Below are 25,308 nucleotides of genomic sequence, written 5' to 3'. Positions count from 1 at the left end.
TTGAGTTGGTTGGATTGCCTTGTAAAGCACATTTTTCTGTGGTGCCTGGGCAGCTCAGTTGGTTGAGCATCTGACTCTGGCTCAGGTCATGATCTCGTGGTTTGTGAGTTCTAGCCCTGTGTCAGGCTTTGTGTTGTCAGCTCAGAGCCTGGAGCCTGCTTCAAATTTTTGTCTCCCTCTCTGTCCCTCTACTGTGCGCATGCTCTCTCTCTCCTTCAAAGATAAGTAAACATTAAAAAAAAAAAAGCACATTTTTATGTATTTAGTGTTTTTTTTAATATGATCAAATAATAATTACCGTTGGTTTTCAGTATATTTCATGATTCAGTGACTTAATGGGAATAGTCCAGTTTTCCATGTAGAGCCTGGAAGATTAATAAAAAGAGGTACTTTGACCTGGCAAACATGTAGAGGGTAAATTTCATTTTAGGGTTTGACAGTGTGAAATTCTGGGATTATGCTATTCAGAATTGTAATCTATGTACCTAACAATAGACAATGTATAATGTAAGATATAATTCTTCCTAAGCTTAATTTTTGGATTTTTCTCTTTTTCTGTTTAGTTTCCGTCCTTTATCCACAGTCAAAAGAGAAACCCTCAAACGCACCTGAAGGATCCGGACATGGTCTGGGACTTCTGGAGCCTGCGCCCCGAGTCTCTGCACCAGGTGGGACCCCTTCGTTTTCACTCTGTTAGAACATGTCACCCTTGATAGAACTGTTAATTATGTCTCGTAATGCATTTCTCCAGTATTGGCTATCGCATTGGACTTGGTTTCTGACTTCTTTTGGGGAGAAAAAGATTACTCAGATTGCTTGATCCTGAAGAATTTTGTAATCTGCATTTGTTAATCTTCCCCCATTCATAGGTCTTAAATGATGCTAAAAGCATTATCACTTGACATTTAACAATATTAAGGATTAAAGTCTCTAGTATGAAGTAAAACTCTTTGTGTCAGAGAAAGAAGAAAAGTGGTACCAAACATGTTTACTGTTAAAATAGATTTTTAATAACTTAGTTTTCAGATTCATTTTTGCTTCTCTTTATAGAATTTTGAGCCACGAGGCTAACGATTTATGTATCATTCTGCTTTAAAATTCTTGTTATTCTTTATAAATGATACTAATGATAACCTTTCCTATGGGTGCTTGGTTAGTGTGTTCTGTGTCATTAAGAGATTTTTTAGAAACTTAGGAATGTCTTAAGAATCTAGGATGTTTTGATCGAAACTGAAAAACTTTAGGCTTTGTTTACTTTTCTCTTATTTAGGTTTCCTTCTTGTTCAGTGATCGAGGGATTCCAGATGGACACAGGCACATGAATGGATATGGATCGCATACTTTCAAGCTGGTTAATGCGAATGGAGAGGCAGTTTATTGCAAATTCCATTATAAGGTACGTGTTGCCTTTGGGGACAGGGGACAAAGCCCCCCACCACCCATGTCTCCTTACTTCTCTTGAGGATTGAGCAGAGGTCAAGGCCCTTCCCACCTTTCCCTTACATCCATTCCCAAGGCTGAGAAGTATTGATCCAGTTGACTAGGACCATAACTCTTTTGCTGGCTCTGCCCAAATGAACAGGTGTGCACTGCCCAGCTAGGGGAACTGTGTGGGCTCTCTTTGGTATCCTCTTTCCATCTGGCCAGAGGGTAGGAACACACAGCTGCTGGCCATGGCCAAGCTTTCTTCTCCTTCTGGGTCCTGGGAGCAATGCATAAATACTTGAGAAAATTCTCCTTTCATGCTGGTTCTCTGGTTTAATGTTTCTGGGGTTGGCAGGTGCATATCCATTCTCCCTGGAGAGAGAGGACCTAAGGTTTTCATTTGGGCTCAAATGTAAAGAGGTAATATAGGTCTTCAGGGTGTATGAAAGGGGATTTCTACCATGCTTAGCCTAGCTTTCTAGACTTCTTTGTTGGAGTTTAGAGTCAAGCCTTAGCAAACAGTAAAGTATTATGTTGCTTTACCTTTCCTAGCCCTGAGTCATTGTTTTGAGCGTAGATGCCATTTGTGGTCCATGAGGGGACAGTGGTAGAAATGGGGCATTCTTGTCTGTAATACCAATCTCACCATTACTTTCAATGTCTGATGCTATCTTTCCAGAAACATTTCTTCTTTTTAATTCATCCATTGTTTATTTAACATTCATCAAGGGTATATTCAGAACAGGGAAAAAAGTAAAATCAGTTACAAATATAAGAAAATACAAATCTGTTTTTTTCATTTACTTTCATATAATCATATCAAATAAGTTGATTTCAGGGGAAGCTTTGAGAATATTTTAAATAATTTAAGTGTTTTAAATGGCTCTTCTTTCTTACTGTGATCTTGACATTTGTTATAATAAGAAGTATTCTCAGAGAACTCTAGAAGGTTATTTAAAAAACCTCTGGTTGCCTAAGGACATGTTTCCAAATACTACTGCTAAAATAAGCCCATACAGAAGTAGACTCAGGACAAATATAGTCTCCCCTAGACCTGTTGTTTCCTTCTGTCCTGTTTTAATCTTGATCTGAACAGCTTATGTAGATGTATCAAACAGGAACACTGTCTCCCCTCTTTATACTTAAAACTTGGATCTGTAATCTTTGATAAGGAACAGTTTTAAGAAACAGTTGACCCATGGGCTTGTAAGTGTCAAAGGGAGCAGAGTAGTATCACTGAGAGCGGGACTAAGTGATCGTGTCTGGTGCACCTGCATGGTGGTGGCTTTGAAGTTAGACTAGGCTAAATTCAAATCTTCCCTTTTCAACTGTTGTTGAAAGCTCTCTGCGCCCCAGCTTTGTCACTGTAAAATCAGGATGATAATAGCAACTGCCCGTGATCCTAGAAGGATTGGATTGCCAATGAGTCCATTCAGCAGAGGGCCCTGGAATAGCCCGAGACCTCCTTGGATATATTGGTATGGACTATTCTGACCTATGGTTAGTCTTTTCGAAGCCCAAAGGAATCCAGTTACAATCAGAAAAGTATTGCAATATTATTGCACAATGTAATGTATTCAGTCTCTGGGTGATCTGCAGATGGTGACCTCCATTTTTAAATCTGGAAGGTGACTGTACTTCTGGTCTGACAGTAAGAAGAGTTCAGATCTTGCCACTGGTTCGAGAGACTTGAGATTTATGTGGTAGAAAGTATTTCAGAGTTGACTTTGCTGAAGAAATCTTTCGACACTTGGCTTGTGGAGATCTTTAAGAATAAGATACAGGTGGAAATCTATTGAAGGGCAGTATGGTGTGATAATAGGATCACAGGTGACAGCGACTAACTTATTTGGGTCTTAGTGGCTTGCTTGGAAAGCCAGAATAATAATTTTGCCTCCTCATGGAGAATTGGTTCAGAGTGGCTCTGCTGAAGTTCTTTTTGGCTCTATGAACTATGATTCTATGATTTCTTTTAAAAAAAAAAAGGAAGAAAGTAAAAGTGGAGGGATGCTCCCTGAGCACAATCTCGGTAACTGGCTTGAGCTGTTATAAACCAGGGAGTTAAAAATGACTTCATGCAAAAAGAAGACAGTCCTTTTATTAACTTTTTGTTCATCTGAAAACTATTTTTTGCTCTTTTTTCTGATTTGAAAAGTAACATGAGTATAACAATTCAAATAATAGCCACTCTGGAAAACAATTTTGACATTCCTCAAGAAATGAAACAGAATTACCATATGACCTAGCAATTTTATTTTGAGATATATACTCAAAAAAATCTATTGAATTTGGACACTTTAAAATGGTACATTTTATGAACAAATCAAGAGACTATAGATGCTGGTGAGGATGTGGAGAAACGGGCACCCTCCTACACTGTTGGTGGGAATGTAAACTGGTATAGCTGCTCTGGAAAACAGTGTGGAGGTTCCTCAAAAAACTATTAGTAGAACTCCCCTATGACCCAGCAATAGCACTGCTAGGGATTTACCCAAGGGATACAGGAGTGCTGATGCAAAGGGGCACATGTACCCCAGTGTTCATAGCAGCAATGTCAACATTAGCCAAAGCATGGAAAGAGCCTAAATGTCCATCACCTAATGAATGGATCAAGAAGATGTGGTATATATATATACAATGGAGTACTACATGGCAATGAGGAAGAATGACATATGGCCATTTGTAGGAAAGTGGATGGACCTCGAGGGAGTCATGCTAAGCGAAATAAGCCAGTCAGAGAAGGACAGATATCATACGTTGTCATTCATAGGTCTAACAGGAGAAACCTAATAGGAGACCATGGGAAGGCAAGGGGGGGAAAAAGAGTTAGGGAGAGGGAGGGAGGCAAATCATGAGTGACTTTTGAATGCTAAGCACAAACTGAGGGCTGAAGAGGGAGGGGGGAAGTGGAAAGGGGGTGTTTTCCAGAGCAGCTGTACCAGTTTACATTCCCACCAACAGTGTAGGAGGATGCCTGTTTCTCTACATCCTCGCCAGCATCTACAGTCTCTTAATTTGTTAATTTTAGCCACTCTGACTGGCATGAAGTGGTATCTCAGTGTGGTTTTGATTTGTATTTCCCTGATACTGAGTGACTCTGAGCATCGTTTCATGTGCCTGTTGGCCATCTGGATGTCCCCTGTGGAGAAGTGTCTGTTCAATTCTTCTGCCTATTTCTTCACTGGATTATTCGTTTTTTGGGTGTGGAGTTTGGTGAGATCCTTGTAGATTTTGTATACTAGCCCTTTATCCGATATGCCATTTGCCACTATCTTTTCCCATTCTGTCGGTTGCCTATTTGATTGTTTCTTTTGCAGTGCAGAAGCTTTTTATCTTGATGAGGTCCCAAGAGTTCATTTTTGTTCTTGATTCCTTTGCCTTTGGGGATGTGTCAAGTAGGAAATTGCTGCGATTGAGGTCAAGGAGGCTATTACCTGCTTTCTCCTCTAGGATTTTGATGGTGTCCTGTCTCACATTCAGGTCCTTTATCCATTTTGAGTTTATTTTTGTGAATGGTGTAAAGCAGGAAAGAGTGTCTAATGGAAAAAAGACAGCCTCTTCAGCAGATGGTGCTGGGAGAGCTGGACAGCAACATGCAGAAGAATGAAAGTTTGGCTTTTCTAACTACAGTATCACAGCATTCCTATTATGGGTGAGAAGTTGAACATCAACTGTATGTTAAGAGTTAAATTCAAATAATGCAGGGTACAGAAAGGGAAAGAGAGGACTAATTTTAAATATGAAATGCGTATATAGATTCCCTGCACATTTAAGAGAATCAGGATAACCAAGTAGAATTTCTTGTTGATAAATTCATATTTGGGTCAGAGTTGACAGTTCCTTGTCACAAGGGAAATCCAGTCTTGTGTAGCATTATTCATCCTCCCTAACACGTAACTGATTCAAGATCCATAACTTTGCCAGTACGTTTCAGTGTGAGCTTCTTTCTCTCCTTCTGCAGACTGACCAGGGCATCAAAAACCTTTCTGTTAAAGACGCAGCAAGACTTTCCCAGGAGGATCCTGACTATGGCCTCCGGGACCTTTTCCTCGCCATTGCCACAGGCAACTACCCTTCCTGGACTTTTTACATCCAGGTCATGACGTTCAAAGAAGCAGAAACCTTTCCATTTAATCCATTTGATGTCACCAAGGTGAGTCCTTTGACAACCAAATTGTTTTCATTTTTAAGTCTTTTTGTACCTAATTTTACAGATTCTAGTCAAGCGTTCATAATGATAGAGAAGTCATGTACAAAATGCAGTGGTGCCACTTTGGAGTTTCCTAATCTGTGCATCTCACTTATAGTTCCTGTTTGCTGACTTCATTGAGTTCACGTAGGTGGCTTGATAGATTGTGATTAGCAGGGAACAGATCTTGAAAAGCTGATGTACTTTTGCCCAGAGAAGATGTCAATATTTACCATTAACTGTTGTGAAAGAGTCAACCAGTGCACTCAGTTTAAGTTCATTTCATTTTGTTGGATTAAAAAATACTTTTCATGAGTACCTTAATTTTCCTGTAGTTGGTTGCCTGGTAATTGTGAATATGACATTTATTTTTAGGTTTGGCCTCACAAGGACTACCCTCTTATCCCAGTTGGTAAAATGGTCTTAAACCGGAATCCAGTGAATTACTTTGCTGAGGTTGAGCAGATGGCATTTGACCCAAGCAACATGCCACCTGGCATCGAGCCCAGCCCTGACAAAATGCTTCAGGTAAACCTGGTGGATCAAGATGTTCCAAGCCTGGAGCATACACGTATGCACGCGCACACACACAGTATAATTTGGCATGACTTTTATATGAAGAATTAACTAAAACATCACTTAAATTTTCATCTAGGTCCTTAGTTTCCTCAGGTCCTGTGGGTCTGACTGAAGCATTCTTAGATGGCAGTATTACAATATAAAGCAAATTTCATAGTAAAGTCCTTCAAAATGTTAAGACTTTGACATTTCGTCTCTTAATTTAAAAGAAGTTACATTAGAAATGCCTCAGGTATCCACAGAGTTAAGCATTCTTTGTTCAGTCTATAACTGATGGGAAGGAATATTGTTAATTGATAATAACACCTTGGTCAGTATAACTTGATTCATTTCCTCTTCCATGGTGATGCATGACTTTTTCCATCTGTAAAAGGAGACTGGAGCTAGTTTTTATGAAGTAAGTGTATGTTGGCTTTGATTGATGGCAGTGGGTTCATTTAACTATTTGTCTCAGTAATGTTCCTACTCATTCACTATTTTTTAAAATCACTTTCCACTATGCTCTTCCAAGAGTAGAAACAGTAGGGGCACCTGGGTGGCTCATTTGGTTAAGCGTCCAACTCTTGATTTCACCTCCTGTCATCATCTCTAGGTTCATGGGATTGAGCCCCATGTCAGGCTTTGCCCTGACAGCTCAGAGCCTTGGGATTTTTCTCTCTCCCTCTATCTATGCCTCTTGCACCCCCCTCAAAAGTAAATAAACATTAAGAAAAGGGTAGAAATAAGGAAAAATGATTTTTTGGGGGGGACAGAAATCAGTAGGAAAATAATTAGCTTAATAATTAGTGAGTAAATCAATCTCTTGTGTTTTTGGACTCTGACCATGATACAGAGGTTAAAGATCATTACCCTAGATCAGGCCATGGTGACAGATGGTTGCTTCTTACATAAGCATCCAAGTCCAGTTCACATGTCACGCTCCGTGAAGACCAGCTAAGATGCCCTGTGTTTTTTTTTCTAATAACAACTTATTTGTTTTGACACTGGGAACATCTGAGACTTTTATAGAAAATAAGTTTTTCGTTAGCTTTCAGTTCAGTTTAACTACTATGAATTGAACACCTCTGTGTGTGGCAGACTGCTCTGGCTGCTTTAGCAGATAGAAAGACACAAAATAACTATAGTATAAAGCAGAATGCTGTGCGAACCAGGAGAACTCTTGTCTGTTAGGAGGATGATGACAAAGTTTTGAGAACGAGGTAGCATTTGAGATAGCTTTTGAAGAATGGATAGGATTTCAGTTTTCAACAGAGATAAAATGGGGCAGGAGAGACCTGAGTATAGATACAATGGTCACCTGTGTTGGGTATTTAAACTGTAAAAAGGTACTTTTTCCTGAATAGAAGATGTAGGATTGGGTCTATTGAGCATATGTCAGAGGGGACTTAAGTGCTTAAATACAAGTTTGTACAGTTATCCCTTTGAGGAAAAGAAAGTTCCTTCAGTTTTGAGAAATGTGATCTGTGATCAGGTTAACGTCGCTCCAGCTGGTGACACACAGAACGAGAGAGAACTGGGGGTTAGGGAAGAGGGAAGGAAGGCCAAGCAGATTGCAGAGGATAGGCAGAAGTGCCTGTGTTGAAAATGGAGAGGAAGGGAAGCCAAGACAGCATGATCGTGGCCCCTCCACCTCCACTCCCTGGGGGTTGGCTGGGGGCTGGACCATGTGAAGGAGATTACTGGGATTTGCCAAGGCATGACCTTGGCACGGGTAGAGCTAAGACTGCATAACCCTGGTAGTGAGGAAACAAGTTGAAGAACAAATATTATCGAAATTCTTTTCACAATCCGGGTCACCGTGGGTCTCTGGGACCACAGTGAGACATGAAGATAGTTAACAACACCGAGTCCTACCGTTAGAAGAACACTGAAGCATTGGATGGAGGACTTGGCCCAGGGAAACGGACCATAGATCAAATACGTGTTCTCTGCAACAACAAAAACTAATGTCTAAGCCATTTCATTTAAACTGTCAGAAAGAGTCCTGAGAAAAGATGATAAATGCAAATCATGCAATTATATGAGTGAATTGAATTATATGGATGAATCATATAATTTCTATCAGTATTATGGTTGTGGCAAACATGTATTTTATATTTAATGTGCTGTCTTTATAGTTTTAAAAGTGTGTTTAGAAAGTGAGAGCGCTTTTTGTAGTAAGTACAGTCTCTAGCCCATTTTTCCACAACTTCTTTTTTTTTTAATGTTTTATTTATTTTTGAGACAGAGAGAGTCAGAGCATGAGCAGGGAAGAGGCAGAGAGAGAGGGAGACATAGAACTGAAACAGGCTTCAAGCTCTGAGCTGTCAGCACAGAGCCTGACATGGGACTAGAACCCACAAGCTGTGAGATCATGACCTGAGCTGAAGTAAGACACTTAACCAACTGAGCCACCCAGGCGCCCCTTTTTCACAACTTCTTAAGTCATTGGCTGTGAGTTCTAATGCCTTGGAGCATGTGAGGGGCCATGCATGGGGAGGACTGTGATACCTGTTTAGCCACCTGGTGACCAGGGAGATGAAATGTTTAAAGTTTTTTGAGTAGGTAAGTAATGTAATCTGTGTGGGGCCTCGGGCCAATTCCTGTGGCAGGAGTGTGTAGGACAATAATGTCATTGCAGGGGTGGGAAGTGGAGAGCCAGTGAGGAGGCCTTTGAAATTACTCTAGTGGGAACTAATCAGTGTCCGAGGGTAGTGGTAGTTGTGTGATAACAGACAGCAGTGGCTTCAGTTACCTTTCAACAAGGTCACGTTAAATATTCAAGGGTCATCCAAAATGGTAAGCCAGATCACAGTGAAAAGTACATAGATTCCAGTTACTGGGGTTCCAGTTAGTTGGCTAAGATGTGATATGTCTATGAGAGTAGGAAGTAATATAAGCCAGGACACTAACTTGTTATTTGAGAAAAAAAGAAAGGAGTTCTTACGTAGAACAGGTGTGAAGATTTGTAGTTGTTAGTGTGATGAGGAAGAGTAAGGGCTGTTCAGCTAGGGAGGACTCAGTTCGTAAGAGAAGAAACTGCTGTCTTCAGAAGATAGGTAGGCAGGGTTTGGTAGTAACCCCGCACCGAGTGCTTTGTGCCACAAGGTTTAGAATGAAGTTTATAGACCGATCTGTTTTGTTTGTTACTGCACACAGCCAATGCCTGTTTCATTTATAACTGTAGGGCCGCCTCTTTGCCTATCCTGACACCCACCGCCACCGCCTGGGACCCAACTATCTTCAGATACCCGTGAATTGTCCGTACCGTGCTCGAGTGGCCAACTACCAGCGTGACGGCCCCATGTGCATGCACGACAATCAGGGTAAGCCTAAGACATTCGGCTTACCCGGGGGAGGGCCGGGGACGCCATGCCCGACTGGTGGTTTGCAGTGTCCAGCAGAGGACCCATGGGACCTTCTGCTCTGTTAAGCAAGGGAAGCTTATACGCATACTTCATTGGTCTGATAGGTTTTATTGACAGTCCCCATCTCACATTTTTACTTGCTGTGCATCTGATAGTGAGGGGCAGGGAGAAAAAATCCTTCACACACTGGCTGTCATCGAGTAGCTTTCACTTTAGGGGTTAGGTTTTAAGGACTTCGCCAAGAGGACGGTTTCTTAAATTACAGTTTCTTAAATGGGCCTAGACACTCAGAAGTGCAAAAGCCAAGGGTTCTGTGTGACTTGTTTCTCTTCACACTTTGCTGGAGCCGTTGAGGAGCAGATGTAGCTGGAGTTTAGAGCGGATGGGGCAGGTTAGGAAAGGGAGACAGAGTAAGTCCAGGGATTCTTCCTTACCTTTTTTTACTAAGTGAATGAAGCTGAATTCGTGTAAATCAACTGGTGAGGTGAGACTGTAGTGTATTGTTTTGTCTTTTGTCATTTATCGAATTTATGATTGTTTTTCTTTTAACTACTGTTTTTGGTGCCCTGTACCAAGAGCCTGTATTTGTGACTATTGTTCTAATTAGAGAATGTTTGATTAATATTTTTTCCTTTTAATATTATCTAGTTTAATACAGATTTTAATTTTCTTTTTGTTTTCTATTTAGGACACATTTTATTTTATTTAATTTTAATTTTTTTTACTGTTTTTATTTATTTTAGAGAGAGAGAGAGAGAGAGAGAGCATAGCAGGGGAGGGTCAGAGAGAGAGGGAGACACAAAATCTGAAGACAGGCTCCAGGGTCTGAGCTAGCTGTCAGTACAGAACCTGATGCGGGGCTTGAACCTACGAACCGTGTGATCATGACCTGAACCAAAGTCAGATGCTTAACCAACTGAGCCACCCAGGCGCCTCACATTTATTTTAGTAATAGGCTGCTTACATGATCCCTTCAGAGATTTTACTAATAAATATTTATAGCCATAGATGTCTATATTCAAAGTTGACTTTTCTATGATAATAATAATACATGTGCCCTAAAGAAAATTTAGAAAATATAAGGGAAAGAAGAGAAAGGAGAAGAAAAACCTACTTATAGCCCCAACACTCCAAGGCCATGATTGTTGCATTTTGCTATATTTCTGGCTGTATTTTTTTCTGTGACAATTTTTTATCTATTTACAATGATTTTATTTATTTGATTTTGTGCCTTGCATTTGTTATCATCATGACTAAGCCTTTTTTATGTATTTAACAAGTTTACTTGCTCACTGATTATATGAGGCATTTGTAGACTTCTGCTTTCTGAGGTTTATACGGCTAACCGGGTGTGTTATTACCCAAAGTAATTGTTACTGCCGGTGTCTGTCTTTTGTATTTTTATTCTCAAGTGATTTTTTTCTTTCATATTCCTTAGTCCTTTTGTTATTGAGACTGTCTGTATCAGAGAGGTTCATGTAGATTTCAGAACTTCATTAATTAATACCTGTTTCATGTTTATCATTCTTGTTTACCATTGTAATGGTATATGTATGAAAAAACTACTTATGGATACATTTTGACACCCTCTTTGCCCAGTTTTAAAGATTTTTTTTTAATGTTTTTTATTTATTTTTGAGAGACAGAGAGAGACAGTGCGAGCAGGGGAGGGTCAGAGAGAGAGAGGGAGACACAGAATCTGAAGCAGGCTCCAGGCTCTGAGCTAGCTGTCAGCACAGAGCCTAACACTGGGCTTGAACCCACGAACCATGAAATCATGACCTGAGCTGAAGTCAGACACTTAACCGACTGAGCCCCCCAGGCACCCCTTTGTCCAGTTTTAAAAGCCAAGCATATGGGTTGTGCTCTTGAGATTTGGTGAAAGAATTTAATTGTTCCCAGTAGTCAAAGACTTGAACATAACTCCCACTTTGAGTAAAGGTCAGAGCTTACTTGGAAATAGAATTTTAGATTTATCCAAATAGGCGCATTTCAAAGAGCTAATTCTAAATGCAGAAGACCCCTGTGGTGGCTGGTTGTTGGAGCACAATGCCTTTGATATAGATGAGGCTGGCATAGAATGAATTCCAAGGGCTAATAATTGGGCTCCATTATTATAGTATTGTGCCTTTCTTCTTCGTACATGCACTTGGTACCTTGATCAGTGTCATGTCCAGGCACCTCTTGATTATTCACTCTGGATAATCTATTCTGGCAGTGAGCTGGTTAAAATTCCAAGCTCAGACAGGTTTGTGCAAAACACTTAATATGTTTCTAGGCCACTCCTATTTAGGCAGCATGTGCTCAGATAATTCAAGCTTCAGCTAATACCTGTCAAAGCTGTTAGGAAAATAAATATGCCAAAATGAAAAAAAAAAGCCTGTTTATAAGTTATAAAACATGTTTTGATTGCATTTTATCATTATTTTTTCTAGAAGTCCAGATAAATGAGTGCTGACATACCTGAAATATCAAATTTTTTTTGAAAATCCTGTTTTATTCATCTCTGGAGGGAAGTGAAAGTGAAACTCGAGCTGAATAAAGTCATAGTCAGTAGAGGAGAGAGACGCTGAGAATTTTAAAAACCCCTGAAGGAAGAGTGAAGTAGAGCTCTGGAATGGGACGATGGTGTGTGCTGCAGTGGAGCGGACAGAAAGCATCGCAGACCCCAGCTCTGCCACTAACTACCACGTGACCTCGTGGCTGGCAGTTAGCAGCTCCCGGCTCAGCTTATGGCTCTGTAGATTGAAGGACAGAGCAACACTCAGTTGCTCCCCAAAATCCTATGATGTGGTGTTTGGTTTTTTTTTTGTTTTTGTTTTTTTCCATAATATTTTATTGTCAAATTGTTTTCCATACAACACCCAGTGCTCTTCCCCTTAAGTGCCCTCCACCATCACCACCACCTCTATGATGTGGTGTTTGAATTGAGCTCAAGCCCAAGTGAAACTCTTAGGTCTGAAATGTGTTTGTGGGTCTCATCCTCCATGAGAGCCAGATCAAACCTGTATGAGTGTATTCATATTGGTAAGCACCAGAGGATTGTAAAGGTCAGACCACTTGAAGTGTTCAAGCTACCTTGAGATCTCTTCGGTAAGACCCAGAGTGAGCCCACCCATGAGAGCATTTGGAAGGTGGCATTATTCCCTAAGAACCTGAGTCCTGCCTGTAGCTAAACAGAAGACCTTAAAAATAACATGTACGTGGCATGCGTATCCATTGTATGTGTATGTGTATATACATGTATGTGTAATTGCCCCTTGAATTCTATCTTATTACGTTGACAGTTTGCAGACTTACTTCAGTTTTCATCTCCCTAAGTGAATCCGTATGGTTTTCTTTTGAAGGTGGTGCTCCAAATTATTACCCCAATAGTTTTAGTGGTCCTCAAGAGCAGCCTCGTGCCATTGAACACAGCAGCCAGTGTTCTCCGGTCATGCGGCGCTTCGAAAGTGCCAACGAAGACAGCGTCACTCAGGTAATGACTTCTTCATCGGCCAGGAGAGCCACTAGATCAGTTTCCTTGGTAGTGTCTGCATATTCTCCCCCTCCTGAAGTGTCTGATATATCTTAAATCGAATTCACGGAAGACATCTCTAATCACAAATCAGTCTCTTTATTAGATGGAGTTGAAGAGCTGTGTTACTTTGCTCTTTCAGTATGAGGTATGGAGACTCATTTCAGCTCCTCAAAATTTTGTTGAAGGGTGGGGGCCATTGGGAAAGCAGTGACACAGAGGAATGTAAGAAATGGGCAAATAAGGCCTAAGTACCACAGCATCTAGGAAGCTAGGCAGAACAGCCCAGATTTAAGGGGCTAGAACTTGATTCAATAGCTCTAGGAGCCTTGGTAGCAAATGTGTGCATGTTTCTATGGTAGGGCACGCTGTTCATGTTCCTCCACTGCTCTCCACCTGTCATCTTCTGTTTTCTAGGACTGACTTCTTATTCTCACAGTATCCTCTGGAGTTTCTCCTCACCACCTCATAGCTTCTGTTTTAGCACTGCTGTGGCTTGCTGTGACCATGGCCTAACTCTTCATGGCTTCTTTCGCCATGTGTCACCTTTTTTTTTTTTTTTTAACCACTTTTCACTCTCTCTGTCTCTCAATACTTATATATCAGTTTCTGGAGAGAGGAAGTCAGATTGATTTGGCTGATCTTTTCACTCAGGTTGCATCATTGGCCCTTGGCCAGCCTATGGTTGAGTGCCCTGGCTCAAGTACCCACCCTCTTTCCAAACCCGTATGGCTGCTTAAGAGCCATTCTCTCTGTGGATGCACTATAAGAGACCCTTTGACTTTGAAGAACAGCCTCCTCATTAATGTGTTCAGTACAACTGAACGCAAGAAAAGAATGAAATTAAAGAATCTAGTTGCCTTAAGAACTCTGGGTAGCTGGTATTAAACTTAGCATTTAAATTAGAATAGGTCCTATATCTAGTTTCTCAATTTATAAATGTGGGTTCCAAGTAAAAGATATTTAAGTACATGAATTAATTCACTGTGGAGAGACCTTTATTTGAAAGGCACATATATGTATACATAGATATGTGTATATAGTGGTGATGTTCAGCGTTTCCACCATAGAGATACAGTAGACACAAATAACCTTGGGACCATGGGTAATATGTATTAATTGTGAAATCATACATTTTGGGAGTTTATTATTTTTGTTTGTAATATAATTTATTTAATTGTAAGTTTATATAATTGAATTTTTATAGCGACTATGGTTAATAACAACTCACAAAATTCCTGAAAAGAAGACAATCTGCTCTCATGAGCAAGCAGGCTCTAGCACACTACTGAAATTGCAGGACCAAAGCAGAACCAGATTCCTTTTAGTTTGATGGGACACAGGATGCCTTACTTCTCATCACACATAGACATGCTAGATTTAAATATTCTTAAAAAAGTAATTGGGCTGACAAAATTAAATCTCTAGGAATCTCAACAGTGTGTGAACATTGAAGGTATATGTCTCATGGTGAGTATCCTGACTTTATCGATGACTGTAAGGGGCTAGGAGTTTTAGGGTTCAGGCTCCTTGTGTTGCAGAGAGCTAGAACTGGGCTCTTGACATGATGAGAACTGGCAACCGCACTCCATTGGAAAAACTACCCACCAGACTGAGGCTGCAGCTTGCAAGCCTGTGGGCTCTAGATTTCCTGAGAAATTGGGGGTCCCTCTCTTCTCCTCTCCTATCAGGTGATGTGTCTGTGTTCTTGTTCCACTTAGAACCATATAGAAGCCCTGAACTGAGAAACAGTGGGTCAGTGAACACTGCTAGGCCTCTGCAAAGATGGTGAAAAAAATCACAAGATGCCTTCATAATTTGGATACAGTTGGTGGTTCTGCAGAAAACTCTTATTGAATATGAGTCACTGGGAAAAGTTACAATACATATAGGGCAGTCCAACGCCCTGAGAAATTGCTCATGCAATAGATGGAAGAATCATTCACATGATAGAATAATCTGAAAGGGCTTTAAAATAAGCATATATACAGTATTCAAGGAGATACAGAAAAGAATATGATTTAAAAGATAAGAATAGAATGTGAAAAAACAAAAACTAATAGATTTAAGAAAGAACCACATAGATATTTTTAGAAACAAAAAGTACATTTTTTCTAATAAAAATTTAATGGATATAGGGACTCAGTGGATGATTAAACAGTATGTTAGATACAGCTAAAGAGAGAATTAGTGAATTGAGGGAGAGATCTGAGAAAATCCCCAAAATGCAGTACTGTGATTGGATTGTCTTCATTATCAAAAGTTGGATTTTTAAACTTTGGTATCAAATGTAAACTTTGCTCAGATTTTTAAAAAATGTTTTTATGGCTCGATATTTCATAACATACTTAGAAAAACTATGAACATTTTGACATTTTATGAATTTGATATTTTGGATAATGGGATATTATTGGACTTAAATAAGTATTGGTTGATTGAATGAATGAAATAGTAGAATAAAATCATAGCTATTACCTTGAATGGTTGGTTTCAGAAATGAGCAAGTCCATTAGGGCTCCTATGCCAATAGTAAGCTCCAATTATTCATTTTAATCTATTGATACTCATTTTAGAGGTGAGCACAATAATATGAACAAAATATCATTATTAACATGTATCTTCTTTAAATTTTTTTTTCCATTTTATTTATTTTGGAGAGAGAGAGTGCAGGGAGGGGCAGAGAGAGAGAATCCCCAGCAGGCTTCACACTGAGGATGGAGCCCAGTGCGAGGCTCAGTCCCATGACCCTGAGATCACAACCTGAGCTCAAATTAAGAGTTGGGTGCTCAACTGACTGAGCCCCCCAGGTGCCCCATGTCTTCTCCAAGAAAGTTTGGCTTCTGAAAAACTAAGGGTATATGTTAGTGAATTAGAGTTTTTCCTCTGTGATTCTGGGTCAATTGAACAAAAGTTGTATTGTGCTGAGTTTCCATTTGATGACCGCTTGCACACGCTGGACTTGGCAGTGGTAAGGTGTGGTGGGATTCTTAATTGTAGACTATATGGTCTTCTGTTTATAAGAGATTTATAAACACTAAAAAGGACATTATGAAGAAGCAGTTGTGGGCTCTGATCAACAGAATTCTTTCTGTTTTGCTTAAAGTAAAAAAAAAAAGTGAAGAACTCCTCACAAATGATAGTTTTAACTAGAATTTTAAATTATCCTGAAATTCTAAAATCTTCTTCATTCTTATGCCAATAACAAGGCTTACTTTTTCATTTCAAAAGTGGCTCATTGAGTGAGTTTCGTTCATGATAAACTGGTTATTTGATTCTCTGCACTCTGCATTTTCACTGAGCAGGTGCGGACCTTCTATACGAAGGTACTGAATGAAGAGGAGAGGAAACGCCTGTGTGAGAACATTGCTGGCCATCTGAAAGACGCACAACTTTTCATCCAGAAGAAAGCGGTGAGTGGCGCTTTGCAAGCTGACGGGTGACATCTACTGGCCGGAGAAGAGAGTGCAGTTGTGTGAGAGAACCCTTAAAAGGAAGTGTCCTTTCTGTTTTACTTGAGCGAATTGGACTGAAAAAAAAAATCAGTACTAATCCCCAACCAACCTCTGATCCTTTTCTCTGCGCCTTATCTCCAGTGAATATGGTATATCCATTGATCCATTAGCTCTTTCTTCAGTGCGTAATCATTTGCAGGGTGAATTTTCTCCTATGCTCTTTATTGACTGCAGCCATGTTCTGTGCAAGACAGTACTGTCCAATATAAAAATGTAGGTACTGCCACAATTTTGCTTAGACTTTAGGAGGTAAGAAATATAGGGGTGCCTGGATGGTGCAGTCGGTTGAACATCCGACTCTTGATCTCAGCTCTGGTCATGACCTCATATTTTGTGAGTTCGAGCCCTGCATTGGGCTCTGCACTGATGGTGTGGAGCCTACTTGGGATTCTGTCTCTCCTTTCTGCCCCTCCCCTGCCTGTGCACATGCTCTCTCTCTCTTAAAATTAAAAAAAAAATGAACTTAAAAAATTTAAAAAAAGAAGGTGAGAGAGGTAGATTGTAACTTTATATTGTGAAGCCTGTCCCGGTGTCATGACACTTGACCCTCCTTCAGAAGCAACTAGAAACTTGCATGCTCTCTGGGGAGAACTGAGCTGCTTCCAAAACTTAGGCTGAACTTCTGAGCAGAGGTGTCTGGGTATTTCTGACGGAAGCTCACTGTGCTGCAAGGAGCCTTCTCACGTGGCAGTTTTCAGTCTGGCTGCAGGGCTAAGCTTCACATAAATTTAGGCAACCCCACTGCTTCCATGCCTCATGGCTGCTGCTTCTCTGTTCAAAGGGGAAGCTGGGCCGACAGTTCTCTGGGATGTGTTCAGAGGCCTGGAGACGAATACCAGCAGGCTGGGCACTTTCTCTGTGGGCAAAGTTCTGTGTCTCTAACTGTCTTTCATAAGTGTGTGTATGAAAAATAACCCTTTAGTTTCCTGAGGCACTATTTACTTGTTGCTGCCTGCAGCAGAGAGCTGGAGAGTTGCTCTTTGAGATAAGGGGGTGCGGGTTTTAGCTCCTCTTACTGATGAGAACGAGTGAGACAATGTGGAAGTAGCAGAACTGGGCTCGGACCCTTGGGTTCTTCTCTCCTGTGGGCCGAAGCCGTAAGGCTTCCTGTGGGTTCCCGAGGCCCCGCCTCCTGCTGTCTGCTCGGGATCAGCCCATGGTCAGGAATTCCCGCTGGAAGTATGTGGACTCGTCCAGCAGGTGCCAGTGTCTTTGTGCACCTCACTTAAAATTCAGGCAGTGTCTGGGCCCGTTTCTGTACACCAATCAGTGTAACTTGTTGAGCCACTCTGAAGTTGGTTCATCACATGTCCTTTGTGCAGTTTTTCTGGTGCTGTTCTGTGAGGCGGGCTTAATTATCTCGCTCATTTTATGGGGAGTGGGCACTGAAGCTCAGAGGAATGACTTATCCAAGGTTGCTCAGCCAGTATGTGCCAGGGTTTTCCATGGACCCCCTAGTCTTATCCCCTGTTACTCCAGACCCTGTGTGGTTCTGCCTGCCTTCCTCCCCTACCGGGTGAACACTGTGGAACAGACACCGGGGACTGGCCTGGTAGGGGGCCCGGGTAATATTTACATCATTTTCATTTGGTTTCAGGTCAAGAACTTCAGTGATGTCCATCCTGACTATGGGGCCCGCATCCAGGCTCTTTTGGACAAATACAACGCTGAGAAACCTAAGGTGAGCCCCGTGCCGCCTGGCTGTGGTAGAGGAAGGGTGTCCCGGATTAGACGAGGCACGGTTTGGTTTCCTTTTACGATGATTCTTCTCAGGACCAACTATTAGATTTCTCAAGCTGTTCAGGCATTCATTTGCTGTGTAAAGAACTCACTTGCAAAGCACATGCTCTTCATTTTTGGCCCTGGATGACGTAAGGTAGTTTAGGTAAATGAATTCCCAATTATTATTTTAATATGAGCACAAATTAAAGCAAAGACAAATACCAAGTTGCTGCTGAATTAACCTGCTGGGCTTGTTCTTTTCAAACAGAATGCGATTCACACCTTTATGCAGCACGGGTCTCACTTGGCTGCCAGGGAGAAAGCGAATCTGTGAGCGTCAGGGCCCTGGTCCTGCCGAGGTTGCTCTCTACCCGTGAAGCAAGGCATGGTGTCCACTCTTCGCTGGATAGAAGGTTCTCCTGTGCTGGGTGCCCAAAGGCAAGCTCATGTCTTTAAAATGCTAATCCAGGTTTCTGTAGCAAGTAATGCAGCAATGGCTTCTAATGCCAGTCCCCTAGAAGGAAGTGAGGGTTAAGGCTTAACCAGTCTTTTTAAAGAGAACATAGTTGCTTTGCCATTTGGATGATTCACTTAAGATGACTGGAATCAAAGATGACTTTATTTGATAAGAAAAAAGTCTTGCTGAAATTAGTATGTTTACATATCATCTCAGAGCCTTATTAAATAAAACTGTCTATGATTATAAAAGAAGAAAATATAATCTGCTCAGAAATTTTAATTTTACTCAGTTCCCTATAGGAAAACCACATTTAATGCATTGATGTTTTTTGACAGTAGTTTCAGTGACGTCATAGCTTAATGCTTATTCCTGCTTGGAATCGCTCAGACCTTTTTAAACTTGGAATTACACTTATGCTAATATAGCATTGATTTTACAACAGACTGATTTGTAATTGTTACATTTTTACAATAAAATAATCTGTGCAGAAGAATAGAAGAATGGCATTTGATTTCTTTTGGCTCTTTCTGGAATTTGGACTCTTAATCCGAATATCATGTGTTATCAGATGCTTACCCTTAAAATGGAAAATCAACCAATATCACAAGGATGCTATCATTATTTGTTTAAGCCAGCAGCCTTCCAAGACACTGGGGATCAGGACTTTTTTTTTCTGTAAGGAAAATAGCAAATTTCTCAACTTTGAAAACTGCTGAGATCTCTTGTCCATGAGCTCACTTCCTTATCTTTCATTTCTTTTTCTCTTTGACTCATCTTTGCCTATGATGCCAAAAATCAAGTGGAATGCTTTAAAGTACTCCGTGAAAACCCGTTTTCTTTGAAAATCCTTATTCCCTTCATCTCAGATCTTCAAAATACAAGATACAAATCTTCAGTATCTCTTCTACTCTCAGGAATCCCCTGACATTTTGGGCTTCAGGAAACATTCCACCACTGGTAGATACAAACTTTCAGTCCTCTAGTTCAAACTTCTTTAACCCCCCTGCCAAATCCTGCTCCCTAAATTCTTCTTGTGTGTGTTTGGAAACTGTCAACTTTGTCAACATAGCACGTAAAATTATCCATATGTACCCAGTGGTGAATACTTTCAATTTGCTGACCTCACTACAGTTCTGTCTTTCTACAGTACATAAAAGATAAATATAAATCTCTTTATAAGATAAAGTCATAAAAAGTAATATAATTTGACAACGGGGAAGGAGTTGATTTGAATATTGGGTATAAGCACAGAGATGGAGTTTTTGAGGTAATTTTCTGTTTTGGTTTATTCTGTTGTCTAGAAATAAGTCAGTAGTTAAAATCACACGTATTTAACATGTTTTCTGTATATAAAATCCAGTTTTACTCTGGAGACCTCTTATAGTAATTTTCAAAGATAAATATTGATGAGGTTAACTTCCTCAGTTAGGTTTTCCTTCCTGGGAAGTAGTAACTAGTTGTGTTCTTTTTAAGTGACATTAAGATACATCCTTAGAGTTTCTGAGCCAAATTTATAAGGTGAATAAAATTAGTGAGGGATTGTGTGTTACCCATCTGTGGGTATTTGAGTAAAGTTGCATCACTTCTTTGAGCATTAGTTCCCTCAGCTCTAAGTGGAATCAATCATTGTTCCTATCTCCCTAGCGTTGTATGGTGATTATTCAAAATATTTGACCTTGACCACCTCATCTTTCCAGCTCTGCACTCCCAGAACCGTGTCTTGGTCAGATTGTAACAAACTACCTCAAAACTCATGACTTAAGTCATGTACCACCTATGTGTTTAGTCAGCTAGCGGTTAGCTGATCTAGTCTGGGCTCAGCTGGGGCAGCTTGGCAATGTGACTCTGTGTCACATGCCTCATCCTTTTGGGACGCATGGTCATGACTAGCCCATAGTGGTGGCAGAAGTGTAAGAATGCAAGAAAAGGAAACCTTTTATTCCTTTCTCTGGAAATTGAGGTTGCAAGAGTAAAATACCAATTGCACAAAGGATTTTGAAGCCTTTGTTTGTTTCATGCCCACTGATATTTCATTGGCCAAAGCAAGTCAAATGGCTAAGCCCAAAGTTCAAGAGTGAGGAATTGTACTTCACCATGATTGTGTCTGTGTGTGTGTGTGTGTGTGTGTGTGTGTGTGTGTGTGAGAGAGAGAGAGACAGAGAGAGAGAGAGAGAAAGAGAGAGAGAGACTATATCTGAGCATTAATTTACCATAGACTTCTCCTTCCATTAGGTTCCCCAACACTACTAGGATGTTCAGTCACTTCTCAATGAGCATCACCCTCTTCATGTCCTCACTTTCTTATTCTGTTTAAATTTTATGTAGTTCTGAATGATAATTATTCCAGAACCCAGCCTTGATAAGGGACACCTCTCAGTGACTCATTCCTGCACTGGAAATGACCATGACTGGAGCAAAACACAGCCCTGTTGTCTGGGCTTTTTAAAATTTGACTCCAAACCTCAAGTGGGCTTTCAGCACTGCCTGGAAATCTCAGTAAATTTTCCCACTTGGTTCTCCCTCTCCCTCTTAGCTCCTTGTTTCACCAAGGATAGAATAACTTCCTTATCTTTTCATCCACCAGAATCTTCCAAACTGCCAGCATTGACATCCACATGCTCTCCTTTCCTTTCTGTTGACAGAGGTGAGCTCTGCTCCTACTTTCGGCCAGATCCCTCGTGTGCACTGACCGCATGCCTTCCCCCCTGCACCGGGTTCTCCCTGCCCTCCTGTACGTCACCCCTGTGAGCATGAAAACCTGCTGCTCTAAGTCTCAAATCCTCTCTTGTCCTCGGAGGGCTCTCCTGTGATTGCCCCCTTCAATCGGCAGTTCTTCTTTATGGAAAAATAGCTTAAAAAGAGTTACCTTCCCTTGCTATCCCCTCTGTCTTCTGTCCTCTCTTGAACCTACTCCAATCAGGCTGCCCTTGCCAGGGTCACCAGGGGCTTCCACGTTGCTAAAATCCAGTGTCCCATCCAGCAATGCACTCTGGGTATGTACCCCAGAGAAGTGAAAGCAGGGACTTGAAGAGAAATGTGCACAGCCTGTGTTCATAGCAGCATAATTCACAATGTCCCATAGATGGGAAAACCCAAGTTTCCACTGATGGATAAATGAATAAACAAAATTTGGTACATCCAGACAATGGAATATTAGACTTAAAAAGGAAGGAAATTCTAATACATGCTACAACATGGATGACCTTTGAAGGCCAAGATGCATCAGAAATAAGCCAGATGCAGGACAAATGTGGTATCATTCCACTTACATGAGGAATCAGATCCATAGAGACCTAGAGAGGTATGGCGGATCCCAGGGATGGAGGAGGGGGAAGTTAGTATTTAATAGTTACAGAGTTTCAGTTTGGGAACAGGAGAAAGTTCTAGAGGTGGATGGTGGTGATGGTTGCACAGTGCTGTGAATATATTTAATGCCACTGAATTGGGCACAATGAGTTAACTATTAAATTTTGTGTTTACGTATATTTTATCCCAGTGAAAACCAAAATCCAATGGTCCGTTCTCATTCCTTCTCTTTCATGGTCTCTTAGCAGTGTTTGATGCAGTGGATCATTGGAACCTTTTTTTAAAAAAAATAGCTTTTTTGAGATATAATTTACATACCATAAAATTCAGGCAATTAAAGTATACAATTCAGTGGATTGTAGTATATACATGGAGTTGTATTGGAAGGACACAGGTCTGAACCAAACTGACTCCATGACAGGCTTCAAGTTTCCCTCTGACCTTGGAGGCCTAAGTGTTGGTTTCTCAGAGTCATTAGACAATAAAAAGGCACAGATTGCTCAACCAGGGACCACCCTAGTAACACCCAATCAGAAGCGGCCAGTTAAAATGCTTAACCCTCCTAAGGGCAGGCCTAGAGATAGAAGCTATAGATAATCACTTATTGCTTAAGGCTAGTTACACCCTACCTGAGGGTCCTGGGTCCTGGGTCCACTCTGTAATTGATTGATACTCTAAATGTTGTGATTGGGTCCCACCAAAAGTAACGAACACTCTGGACAATGTGTATGGTTAAAGTTACTGCCAATGATGTTAGGCGATAATGATTGGACCCCTGTACCTGTGTCACAATTTCCTGTAACTCCCCCTTCCCAAAACCCATAAAGGCCCTACCCCACCTTTGTTTGGGGCTCAGCATGGATCCACTGCGCTGGTGAAGTCTGCGAGCCCGAGTTTAGGCCTGGCCAGCCTAAGCCTGTAATAAAGCCCTTTGCTTTTGCATGCGTGACTCGGTTTCCCTGGCGGTCTCTGGTTTTTGGGGACGATACTAAAATCTTGGGCATAACAGTATAATTATCATAATTGATTTTAGGACAATTTTGTGACTCCCCAGTTGCCCCCAAACCCTGTACCATTAGCAGTCGCTCACCCTGCCCCAGCCCTTGGCCATCCCCACCTGCTGTGTAAGTTTTATTTCAATGGAGGCCTATGACACATGGTCTTTGTGACTGGCTTCTTTCCCTCAGCTTCGTGTTTTCAAGGTTCTTACATGTTGCAGCAGGTACCCATGCTTCATTTCCTTTTATTGCCAAATCATATTCCACGGTGCTGTGTTTTATTTACCCGTTCATCAGCTGACAGACATGGGGGCGCCTCCGCTTGCCGGCTACTCTGAATAATGCTGCTGTGGTCGTCTGCGTGCCCGCTTTTGTGTGGACGCCTCCTTTTCATTTCTCACATCCTCACCTTAAAGGGCATTTTCCCTTCAGCTCTGGCACACCGCTGTCTGAAGATCGACCCCTGGTATTTTAATCAATGACTTGCTCTTCTGAGAGGAATACTTGGTCTGGGCTTTTAAGCTCTGGGAAGAATCTCTTTGTTTTTTGCAAATTCAGTGTCAGAATTTTGGCCTAAAAACACATTCGTCTTGTATTTCCCTGATAAATGAGCATCACTCCAATTTATCTACGTAGTAAGTGAGTTTTAAGAACTTAGCACGTGCTTTTCTGAGAGAAAAGTGGGCAAGCTCTGTGGCCACTTCTTTGCCTTTTGTGAGACCACAAAGCAGATGGCCAAATTCCACTTTAAATGAGCTGATAAGACAAATTGAAGGCTTTAATATCTTTTTCAGAGCTTTTAACAACATAAAAGGTTAGGAGAGGTGAACTCAAAAAGGTCTGTATACTTTTAAGTTTTGGACAGTTTTAAACAGTCACAAAAATATACTGAAAGTTTTCTATACAAAGCTCTATGTGGTCTTTTTTACAAAGGAAACACGTTTCCCTCACTTGACTCTTTGGTAAGTGAATTTTGCATTGTTGTTTTTAGTTTTTTGGGTCCCCCCCCCCACTCTGGTATCGTTTGCTGGAAGTGTGGTATTTTAAGCAGCTTTTCACATTTTCCGTTCTTTAATGACTTGTATCATGAAGCTCTACGTTTTAGTAAAGTTCACATTTTAAAGAGTGTAGTGGGTTGAATGAAGTCCTCTAGATGGATATGCCCGGGTCCCAACCTCCGGAAGCTGTGAAGGTGACCTTATTTGGAAAAGGGTTTTTTGATGATGTCATTAAGTAAAGGGTATCAAGATAAGATCATCCTGGATTATCTAAATGGTTCCTAAATCCAGTGATGAGTATTCTCCTAAGAGACCAAAGGGGAGAAGGAGGGGCAGGCCACTTGCAGGGGGAGGCAGAGATTGGAATCTTAGAGCCCTAAGCCAAGGAGGCCTGGAGCCACCAGAAGCTGAAAGAGGCAAGGAAGGATTCTTTCCTAGAGCCAAGGGAGGGGGCGTGGCTCAGCCAACACCTTGATTTCAGACTTCCAGCCTTCCAGAACTGGGAGATAATACCTCCCTCCTGTTATAAGTCACCAAATGTGGTCATCTGTCCTGGGCAGCTCTGGGAAACGAATGCAAAGAGGATGCTGGTTAATGGTTTTGTAACGGGAAAACTTGAGTGGCAGAGGGATAAATTGTTTTGTTCTGTGACTTGCTTGAGGCTCCCCTCCAGGGCATCTCTTAAGTGGCGTGTTACTCCTCACACACCTCCCCTCTGCTCTGCCCCCCACCTCAGTCCCTGCCAAACTCTGCCAGAAAGTTCCCAGTTCTCTCCCATCAGTAAATTTCCAATTTTCTGGACAATCTCTTCTTTCAGTGGGACTATGGACTCTGATTCCATCCACTAACATGGCGCTTACCTCTTCAGATGGCTAGGAAGGAGGTCCCAAGTTGAAAATGGACATGCATTCTGGATGTATGGAAACACCACCACAATAGTTTGAGAACATAGCTGAATGCCTGGAAGGAGGTATGAAGTGCTGACCGGATGCTCTGCCTAAAGGGGCAGTTTCTACTTAGCCCCAGGAAGTTATTGCCAGCAAGCATTGAGAAACTAGGGTTGCTGGATCTGAGTTTTTAAAAGAAGCTGGAAACCTGGATTTTTCTGTCAACCCCTTGATTTTTAGATAAGGTAACTATTTCAGAATGAGAAACAAAACAAAACCTCAAAACAAGCAAAAAAAGTGTGTGTGTACTCGTGCATGTGTGCACAGACAAATGGGTAAGAAACAGAAACATATCTGTGGGCGCCAGG

The 25,308-nt window shown here is 41.2% G+C and overlaps 1 protein-coding gene across 1 annotated transcript in view; it reads left to right on the top strand.

Moving 5' to 3' along the window:
• CAT (catalase) overlaps window positions 1-19,244 on the top strand; it is a 37,947-nt gene extending 18,703 nt beyond the window's left edge. Inside the window, exons 5-13 of the mRNA XM_029914703.1 lie at window positions 564-668; window positions 1,271-1,396; window positions 5,387-5,578; window positions 5,990-6,142; window positions 9,360-9,498; window positions 12,888-13,018; window positions 16,360-16,467; window positions 18,167-18,250; window positions 18,560-19,244. Coding sequence (XP_029770563.1) covers window positions 564-668; window positions 1,271-1,396; window positions 5,387-5,578; window positions 5,990-6,142; window positions 9,360-9,498; window positions 12,888-13,018; window positions 16,360-16,467; window positions 18,167-18,250; window positions 18,560-18,625 — 1,104 coding nt within the window. The 3' untranslated portion in view covers window positions 18,626-19,244. The remainder of the gene's footprint in view (window positions 1-563; window positions 669-1,270; window positions 1,397-5,386; window positions 5,579-5,989; window positions 6,143-9,359; window positions 9,499-12,887; window positions 13,019-16,359; window positions 16,468-18,166; window positions 18,251-18,559) is intronic.
• Window positions 19,245-25,308: the final 6,064 nt, after the last annotated feature.

This window comes from Suricata suricatta, chromosome 11 (genome assembly GCF_006229205.1).
Source record: "Suricata suricatta isolate VVHF042 chromosome 11, meerkat_22Aug2017_6uvM2_HiC, whole genome shotgun sequence".
Classification (NCBI taxonomy): domain Eukaryota; kingdom Metazoa; phylum Chordata; class Mammalia; order Carnivora; family Herpestidae; genus Suricata; species Suricata suricatta.
Note: the sequence above shows the minus strand (reverse complement) of the source record. Positions and strands in the feature narration are given on the sequence as shown.